This window comes from Miniopterus schreibersii (genome assembly GCF_964146895.1).
Source record: "Miniopterus schreibersii genome assembly, chromosome: 20".
Taxonomy (NCBI): Eukaryota; Metazoa; Chordata; class Mammalia; order Chiroptera; family Miniopteridae; genus Miniopterus; species Miniopterus schreibersii.
In genome coordinates this window covers 13,131,410-13,141,101 of record NC_138122.1, presented here as the reverse complement: position 1 = coordinate 13,141,101, position 9,692 = coordinate 13,131,410, and the positions used below count along the sequence as shown (strand labels likewise).

The following is a 9,692-nucleotide window of genomic DNA, read 5'->3' as shown; positions in this document are numbered from 1 at the left end:
ACTTAGAGGTGGGGGGAGGAAAAGATAATATATTATCAATCTCCCGGGGCAGAGCCGGTAAATCAGGTTCCCTGGGGGACTGTCCCTCCCAGCCACCAGGATGGGAATCCCAGGATGAGTGAAGATGAGGGAAGAGGAGAGGGGATGGGGCCAGGAGCTTAGACTCCTGACACTAGACTATGGGCATCCAAGTGGCTCCAGGGCAGCAGCAGATGAGCCTGGGACTCCAGACCTCTAAATCATGGTAAGTGCCATTCAACTGTTTTAACATTTATTCCTGTATTAGTTTCAGGTGTACAGCATAGTGATTACACAATCATATACCTTACACAGTGTCTCCCTTGATATTTCCAGTACCCATCTGGCACCATACATAGTTATTGCAATATTGTTTACTATATTCCCTGTGCTGTACTAAAATTTATTTTTTGTCTTATCAAAGCAATACCTGAACATAGTTCAAGCAATCAAATGGTTCTTGAAAAGGCTTAAGACAATATTTCTTGTCCCCCCACCCCGTCACACATGTAGGCAACCACTTTTTTTTCTTAATTCTCACCAAGGACCCATTTTTATTGATTTTAGAAAGGAAGGGAGAATGGGTGGTGGGGGGGGTGAGAAACATCAACCGGTGCCTCCCATACACACCCAACCTGCAACCTGGGTATGTACCCTGACCGGAAGTTGAACCTACAACCTTTTGGTATACAGCTCCAACCAACTGAGCCACACCAGCCAGGGCTGTAGGCAACCACTTTTAATTCATTTAGCACTAATGCATTTATCTCTACATTTCTAAATAGTCTTATACTGATGTCTTAAGTCATCTTTTTTAGAAACTGGACTTACTGATGAGGATTTTAGTTCATTTATACCTTCTTCCCCTCCCCTGTTTCTCAAATAGTTTAATCTAGGGGTTGGCAAACTTTTTCTGTGATGTAGCCAGACAGTTAATATTTTAGATTTTGTGGGCCTGGAGAAGTATCCTTGATGCGAAATATTTTGAGAAGTGTCTACCACCTGTCCGACGAGGACATTTTCTAAATTGTACAGCAAGAGTAGAGGAAGCTTTTTTTTAAAATATGCCTTTATTGATTTCAGAGAAAGGAAGCAGAGGGAGAGAGAGAAACATCAATGATGAGAGTCATTGATCGAGCCTGCAACCCAGGCATGTGCCCTGAATGGAAATCGAACTGTGATCTCCATTGTAGGTCGATGCTCAACTGCTGAGCCACGCCTGGCCGGATGAGATTTTGATTTTATTCTTTAAGTGAATGGGTTTTTATTATAACCCTTTTTATCAAATAATTGCTTATGTAGAAGCACCTGCATTATTTGATGTCATAGTTAAATCTTTTTCTATTGTGCAAAGTAAGTTTCAAATATAGAAAAAGGGCTTCTACACAACAGGCACAGATTTTATAGTGTTCTTTTACTCAACAGACTCCTAGCATCATATAGATGCTCTTGCAAGACTGCAATAAACATGAAATTACTGCCTTCAGCCATAAAGACTAGGACGAGTGGGCTGCCTGCCTGGACTGCCAACGCAGCTGCCTTTGGAGTGGAGAGCTGGGTGGATGTGCCAAGAAGCAGGGGACCCACAACTGCGGGATCTAGGTGCTGGCTTTATTGGGGTTCATTTAAAAAATCAGTTTTTCATATGTTTGAAAATTTTTAACAAGTTCATAAATTACTTAAATTCTTAACACTCTTAAATGTTGGGGGAAATGCTACCTACGTGTACTAGGCTGTTTATAATCAACTATAATTTTGAAAGTACCAAAATATTAAGAAATATGTAGGGTAGTACAGGGTGGGTCATTTAGCCAACACTGTCCCCTCCTTCCTGTCCTGAGTTTAGGCCATTGTCACCCTAATGGATGCCTGGGAAGCCGACGTGGCCACACAGGGAGAAGACTGGGCCTAACGCAGACGGGCGGAGGGTGGCTGTCTGAGAGGAGGATATTGAATCTGAGTCCTGAAGCAGCAGAACGGGCCACACAGGCTGACTGGGAAGACAGACAGGTGCTTCCGGTTGGAACTGGGGGGGGGGGGTGTCAAAGGTGGGGCTGCTGCAGGAATCAGACCCCAGGCAGCTGCTCCCAGCAGGTCTTGGAGGCACCAAGGCCAGGATGGTTTGTTTCCATGACTGCTGTGGCCCACACCCCATCCCCCCTACCTCCAGGCCACTGAAGGGAAGCAGCTCGGGTTTCAGGAACAGCATAATTAGCCCCCGGCTTTACCTGAAGAGGTTTTCCTTGTCCAGATGGGGGTGTAGGGGTGGATGGGGAGGGGTTGGGCTGCCCAGAGGGACCCCCCCCCCGGGGATCCCCAGAAGCACCCATCAGCTCATCCTCCACAGCTGCAGAAAAGTCACCTAGGGGCAGGCCAGTATCATGGCCCATTATGGGTAGCTGCCGCCCCTAGCTTCTCTTCTGAGCTTAAGCGGGGACGGGTCATTGGGGCTGCCACTGCATAGCGACCTGTTGTTGCTGAACCTCGATTTTCCCATCTATAAAACGAGTCACAGATTTCAGAGAGAGGAAGGGAGAGGGAGAGAGAGAAACATCAGTGATGAGAGTAATTGATCAGCTGCCTCCTGCATGCCCCTTACTGGGGATCCAGCCTGCAACCCAGGCATGTGTCCTGACGGGGACTCCAACCGCAATCTCCTGGATTATAGGGCGATGCTCAACCGCTGAGCCACACCAGCTGGGCAAAATGTACAGGTCTTAAATGTTCTGTGGGATGACCTTTTTCTAAATTGATTTTAGAGAGAGGAAGGGCGGGGGGGAGAAACATCAATTTGTTGTTCCACTTATTTATACATTCATTGGTTGATTCTTGTATGTGAACTGATCAGGGATCGAACCTTGGTGTATGGAAGGACACACCAACTGAGCTACTGGGCCAGAGTGGGATGAGTTTTGACCAATGTCTATACTCAGGTACTCAACCTCTAAACAGGATAGAGAGCATTGCTGTCAACGGGTGTCTTTTGAGAAGCAGAAATCCCTAAATTTGATATAATTGAATCCATCAAGTTTCCACAGATTGTACTTGCTGTGTCTTGGTTAAAATTTTCTGCACACCAAAGTCTCAAGCCTTCTCCATTTTAAGTCTCTGATCCTTCTAGGGTTACTTTTTATATAGAATGTGAAGTAGAAATCTTTTATTTCTCTTTTTATCATGAGCTAGTTTTCCCAGCACCATTTGTCAATGGTAAGCCCTCGCCAGCACCCACCTCATCCGAAACCTTCATCTTAGTTCTATTCCCATTCGCTGGCGGCTGCCGTAGGAATGAGTATGTGCCCTAGTTGGCGACGAGAGAGGAGGGAAAATCTATGGGAATCTCTCCCAAAAGAGACCTGCGCCTGGGCGCCCCCTGCCGCCCATTGTGACGCGCGCGGGCCGCTGGTCCCCGAGATCGGCGGCGGCGGCGGCCCCGCAGAGCTTGGGGAGCCATGGCCGAGACGCAAGAGCTGCTGCTGCAGCTGCAGAAGGACAACCGCGACGGGCGCCTGAGGAAGCAGGAGCTGGAGGAGCTGGTGCGCGGGCTCGAGGCCGAGAGCGAGAGTCTCACCGGGCGCCTGCAGGACCTGCGCGAGCGCGAGCGCAGGTGTGCGGGGAGCGGGAGCGCGGCTCCACTCCGCGGGGCGGGTGCGCCACAGTCGGTCTCGCGGGCCGTTGCACCCGGGGCTTCGCAGAGCGTCCGGCCGACCCGTCGGTTCCTCTTCCCTGCCCTGCCCGAACCTCTGCTCTAGGCCGTCGGGACTGGGACCCACGAAGGGGGGGGTGGAGCCTGTCCCCACGGCGCCCCGACGGGGGCTTCCTCGGCCTCATCAACGCCTGGGCCGCGGGAGCCTGAACATCCGCAGCTTCCCGCGGTGGCACTGCCTCAGTTTTCCTTCTTCAGCCTGCAGCGGAGGCGGAGCCAGGCGGCGCGGGCCCTGCGAGGGGAGGCGCGCGAGGCAGCGCGGGAGCGTGCGGAGCGGGCACGCGGACTGCTGGAAGCGGCCCAGCAGCGCAAGAGGGACCTGGTGGGGACCCGGTCCGGGAGGGCGGGGCCCTGGTGGGGCGATGCCAGTGGAGAGGACAGGCCCTGAATGGGGCGGGGCGGGACCGGGGACCGGGAAGGGCTCCTATCGCCCCCTCCATCCTGCCCGCAGGAGCAACACAACCGGCAGCTGCAGGAGCAGTGGGAAGAGCTGTCGAGTCAGGTACATTAAGGAAATGCCGTTTCTTGCTTCCCTCAGGTAGTCCCGCTCTAGTCCCGCCCCTATTTCAACCCCATCTCCCCCCCCCAAGCCCGTAAGCCCCGCCCTCACAAAGTTCCACCCCCAGCTGTTTTACTACGGAGGGGAACAACTGAGTCAGCAGCGCGCGGAGCAGCAACTCGGGACCCAACTGTTAGCGCTGCAGGTGCTTGGTGGGGCCCTGAGGGCTGGAGCAGCGGCACGGGCGGGACCCTGGGGAGCGGGGAGCGGCGGCGGGGGGGAGTCCCGAGGGCCGGGGGCGGGGCCCCGAGGCGCGGCGGGATGCCGGGCGGCCGGGCCCTGACATTCCTTGGATTCAATGGAAGAAACAACTGGAGTTATTGGAGGCCAAGCATTCGATGCAGGCGGAGGGTCTGCGGCAGGTGAGGGCGGAGCCGGGGTCTGAAGGGGAGGGTCGCCTTCGGGTGTGGGTGGGGTCTGAGCTGGTTTAGGAAAGTGAAGGGGGATGTGTTCCCCCGGAGTCTAATCGAGGCTCCCGCATCCCAGGGCGCACAGCGGACCGAGGAGGCCTGGGCCAGCTTCCAAGAGCAGAGCGGAGTCCTGCAGGTGCCGCCCCCCTCTGTCCTAAGAGCCACTCAGTCACCTCTTGACTCTAATGCGGCCTCCATCCCTCCTCCCCCAGAGCGGCGGCCGCCCGCCGCCCCATTTCCCCCCTCCACGGAGATCTTACCCAGTCGAGACCTCACTCCCACCCCCTCCAGGAGCTGCAGGGGAAGGTGATGGAGGCGGCTGCGGCGCTGGATGCCTCGCGAGGCCTCCCGGAACTGTAAGGGGTGAGGACTGCCGGGGGGGCAGGGCACCGTGGCCGGGGGAGATCGCCCATCTCGACGCCTGTTCCGCAGCTGCAACTCCCAGCCTCGCCGGGTGCAGGACTGCGCGGGCTCCCTCATGGAAGAGGTGGCCAAGGCCGAATGTGTGAGCCGGGCGGGGAGGGCACACCCACGCGGGCCCGCCTCCCCACGTAGGCCAGGGCCCGGATGGACTCGCCCCCGCAGGGGTCACGCATACTCACTGGGGTCCGCCTCCTCACGAGGGCTCGCCCTCGCCGGGCCCGCCACCACGGGGACTCCCACTCTCCGGGGACTGGTCCCGGCGACTCCCGCCCCTTCGTGATAAACTTCGCCTCTCCCCTGCGGCGGGCGCAGAGCTGGACGCCGCTCCTCTTCCCGCAGGAGAAGCGGCTGTTCGGCAGCGCGGGCGCGAAGGGCATCAGGTGAGCCAAGGGGCGGGCGGCGGGAGCGCGGGGCTCGGGCGGCTCTCCCCGCCACACCTGCCCTGCAGGCCGCTGCAGGCTTGTCCGTCCGCGCGTCCTTCGGTCCGCAGGCTGTGGGCGCTGAGTGCGCTGCAGGTGCTGCTGCTGCTGCCGTTCGGCTTCCTGGCGCTGCCGCTGCTCTGCGTGGTGCTGGCCAACCCCGAAGCCCTCGGCCGCGCGCTGCCGCGCCTCGGCTCCGACGCCGCCTTCCGCCGCCTGCGCTACACGCTGTCCCCGCTGCTGGAGCTGCGCGCGCGCGGGCTGCTGCCAGCCTAGGCTCATCACGTCGGCCCTGGTCGCCTGCTCCTCTGTGTCCCGTGTGGTTTCTGGGTGCCCGGGGAGGCCAAGGGGATACTCCTGGGGGTGGGTCGGCTCGAGCTTCTAGTCTCCCAGTGGGCGTGGTGCCTTCCAGCTGGATCCTGCGTCTGGAGCCCCGCAGCAAAGGGGCTCCCCGGGCCAGGACCTCCGGCTTGAGCGGGGGACCCTCTCCCGGCGCGAAGGCCCCTTTCCTGCAGCCGGTGCGGGAGCCAACTAGGTAGTCGGTCAGTATCTTATAACTAAACTTGCGTTTCCCCCCTGTGCTGGTGAAGGAGCCCGGGGGTGGCGGGATGGGGAGGGAGCTGGCGGGTCGGGTCTCCCGGGAGGTCCGTGTCCTTTGACCCGGCGGCGCCGTGGTTATTCGATCCCCCGCAGCGTCCCTTTGTTGGGTGGCTTGAGGTGGGTTCCCCGCGAGGCAGGGGGGTCGGCTTCCGTGTCCGCGTTCGCGACCGCGGTCTTCGTGGGGAATCGTCTTTTGACTAATGTGAAGTGTCCCGCTTAGTGAAAACGGTGAACCTTGGTTTCATTTGGTCTGATGCAAACACTGCTCACATTTTACTTACGGTTTGTTGGTGTTTGGTCGTGAAATCGTTCTGTGCATCTCCTTGTACACACTGTGTTTTTGCTACAGCCTTTAACCGGTCATTTTCTTACAGATTTGTATTTTCTGGTCTTTTGGGGCTTAAATTTGTTTAAGGAATTCTGCGTATCGAATTTTATCAAATTTAAGAATTGTGCAGTGTGTCCTAAAAAAATCCATTTTTGCCTGGAAGTCATAAAGACATTCTTATATTCTAAATACTTTTAGTTGGTGTGAATATTTTGTTTTTCCTTTCATCCATCGGGATGCGCTAGGATTTATGATGTGAGGATCTTTTTCATTTTCATATAAATTTTAGACGAATTGTCAGTTTTCATAAAAGTCTGGGGTTTTGATTATACTGAATTTAGACATCAATTTGCAGATAATTCCATCTTCCAATCCTCTAACACGATGTCACTCTCCGTGTTCCATTTCCCTCAGCAATGTTTTGTACTTTTTCGTGTAGAGGTCTCGCACATTTTTACACTTATCCCTAGGTATTGGATGTTTTTGGGTGCTATTAAAAATGGTATAGATTTTAAAGATTTCATCTTCCAATTGTTTATTGTTAGCATACAGAAATATAACCGACTTTTGTATATTCACCTTTTATGTTGCGCTATTGCTGAACTTATCATTCTTTGGTCTTTTCTGTACATTCCTCAGGATTCTATAGACAATTTTATTGCCAGTGAAGCTGGACAGTTTCTCTTCTTTTCCAATCTATCTACCGCTGGCATTATTGCCCAGCACCCTGTGCCATACTGATTACAAGTGGCAGCAACAAGCTCCGTTGTCGTGCTCCTAATCTTAGGGGAACGCCTTTAGTATTTCAGCATTATTTCATCAGTATTTCATCATTAAGATGTTAGCTGTTTTTCTTAGATGACCTTTATCAGATTGAGGAAGGTTCTTCCTATTTTTAGTTGGCAGAGTTTTTATTAGGAATGGGTGTTGAATTTTGTCCAGTTTATTTGCATGTATTTAAATAATTATACGGTGTTCCTTCTTTAGTCCATTGATGTGAATTACAGATTGCTTCTGGGATGTTAAGCCAACCTGGCATTACTGGGATAAGGCCCATTTGGCCCTTTTTATGCATGGTGTTCAGTTTGCTGACATTGGGCATCTATGTCCACAAAAGGGACGGTGCTCTATAATTTAATTTTCTTGCAATGTCCTTGTCTTGTTTTAATATCAGGGCTATGCTGCCTTCGTAAAAAATGAATTTATTTTCTGAGAGTAACATTGGCATTATTTCTTCCCGGGATGTTTATTTTTTATATTTTTATATTTTTTAAAACTAACAACTTTATTTAATTTAATCCTCACCCAAGGACATGTTTTTATTGAGTTTTTTGGAGAGAGAGGAAGGGAGAGAGAGAGAGAGCGCGCAAGAGAAACATTGATGTGAGAGCTAAACATCCATTGGTTGCCTCCTGTACACACCCCAGCTAGGGATCAAACCTGCAGCCTGGGTATGTGCCCTGTCCAGGAATCGAACCCGAGACCTTTGGGTATATGGGATGACGCTCCAAGCAACTGAGCCACACCAGCCAGGGCTTCCTTAGATGTTTAGGCCAGTGGTTTTCAACCTTTCATCTCACGATACACGTAAACTAATTACTAAAATTCTGTAGCACACCAAAAATACATTTTTTTGCTGATCTGACAAAAAAAAAAAAGGTATAATTTTGATTTATTCACATCAGACGGCAATTGTGTTGGCTGCTGTCATTTTTTTCTCCCCCCAAATTTTAAATTGATTTTTAGATAGGAAGGGAGAGGGAGAGAGAGAAACACCGATTGGCTGCCTCCTGCGGGCCCCCTGCTGTGGTTCAGCCTGTGACCTGGGCATGTGCCCTGACCAGGAATTGAAACAACCACCTTTTGGCGCTCAGGGCGATGCCCAACCTACTGAGCTACACCGGGCAGGGCTGGCTGTTGTCAGTTTTTTATTTGACAATCTAAGAAAAAAGAGGTCAGTGCCCCGACTAGTCAGTTATTGTGTTTTAAAAATTCTTGCAGCACACCGGTTGAAAATCGCTGGTTTAGACTCATCTTGGCTTTATGATGAGAATTATAATTATATATCATATAATACATAATGATATATTAGTATAGTAATAATTATACCTTAATAGTTTTTCCTTTAAAGCAGAAAACTGTATGAATTATAATATCTTCCCAGGTCTGTGGCATGCCTTTCTTTTATATAGTCCAAATTAATCCCTCCCCTTTTTTTGGTTCTATTTAAGAAATCTTTGTGTGTCCTGAGGTTAAGACATTCTCTTCTGTACTTTCTTTTAAAAGCCTTTAGAGTTTACCTTTAGCATACAGCTCTCCAGTGTACCTGAAGTGATTATGTCAGATAGGAGGTAGGTGGTCAAGATTTTTTTTTCTGTACCAGTGTCCAGTTGACACAATACTGTTATTGAAAAGCCCACCTTTCCCCTATTGCCCCGCATGTTTCTGTCTGTGGGTAGGTTCCTGGACTTCATCTCTTTATTATTTATTCATCTTTCCTGGCACCAATAAGCATCATTGTCCTGATTACTGTAGCTTTAGGGTAAGTGTTGGTATCGAGGTTTGCTGGTCCTCAAGATCGAAATAGCCATATTTTTACCTCTGCATTCCTATGTAAATTTTAGGCTTGCCCACTCCACTCCACAACTTCCTGGGATTTAAAAAAAAAAAAGTTTTTATTTCAGAGAGAGGAAGGGAGAGGGAGAGACAGAAACACAAATGATGAGAGTCATCATTTTGATTGGCATTTGAAGTGAAACTACAGGTCAGTATGTCTGTGTAATGTTGAGTCTTCCATCCATGAAAATATTACTCTTTTTAGATCTTTCAATATTTGTAGCTTTCAATACTTTGTGTGAATCTTTCATTATATTTATTTCTTGGTATTTGATGTTTTGATATGCAGTTGTAAATGGTACTATTTTCATTTCAATTTCTTTTTTGTCACCCACACCTACCCACACCCACTTTTATATATTGACCTGTATTCTATAACCTTGAATATACATCACATTTATAGATTACTTTGGATTTTTATGTACATACACAAATGCCATTTCTCAGTTTTATTTTTCCTTTCTAGATTCTTTTTTTTTTCTTTTAAAATATACCTTTATTGATTTCAGAGAGACAAAGGGAGAGGGGGAGAGATAGAAACACAATGATGAGAGAGTCATTGATCAGCTGCCTCCTTCACGCCCCCGACTGGCGATCGAGCCTGCAACCCGGGCAT

General features: G+C 50.6%; 1 protein-coding gene across 1 annotated transcript; it reads left to right on the top strand.

Moving 5' to 3' along the window:
- The first annotated feature begins 3,408 nt into the window (after nucleotides 1-3,408).
- On the top strand, nucleotides 3,409-6,971 carry TMEM191C (transmembrane protein 191C). The gene is made up of 10 exons (XM_081122808.1): nucleotides 3,409-3,622; nucleotides 3,920-4,043; nucleotides 4,173-4,223; nucleotides 4,348-4,425; nucleotides 4,586-4,642; nucleotides 4,767-4,826; nucleotides 4,982-5,046; nucleotides 5,123-5,195; nucleotides 5,453-5,493; nucleotides 5,604-6,971. Exons 1-10 carry the CDS (start codon nucleotides 3,468-3,470, stop codon nucleotides 5,806-5,808), a joined length of 909 nt encoding a protein of 302 aa, XP_080978934.1. The 5' UTR covers nucleotides 3,409-3,467; the 3' UTR covers nucleotides 5,809-6,971.
- Nucleotides 6,972-9,692: the final 2,721 nt, after the last annotated feature.

Bases quoted from the DNA above. Each gene is read 5' to 3' on its own strand.
- TMEM191C (XM_081122808.1), top strand. From the start codon at position 3,468: ATGGCCGAGACGCAAGAGCTGCTGCTGCAGCTGCAGAAGGACAACCGC. The intron at 4,224-4,347 runs GTACATTAAGGA...TTCCACCCCCAG, and splicing joins GGGAAGAGCTGTCGAGTCAG to CTGTTTTACTACGGAGGGGA. The intron at 4,827-4,981 runs GTGCCGCCCCCC...CACCCCCTCCAG, and splicing joins AGCAGAGCGGAGTCCTGCAG to GAGCTGCAGGGGAAGGTGAT.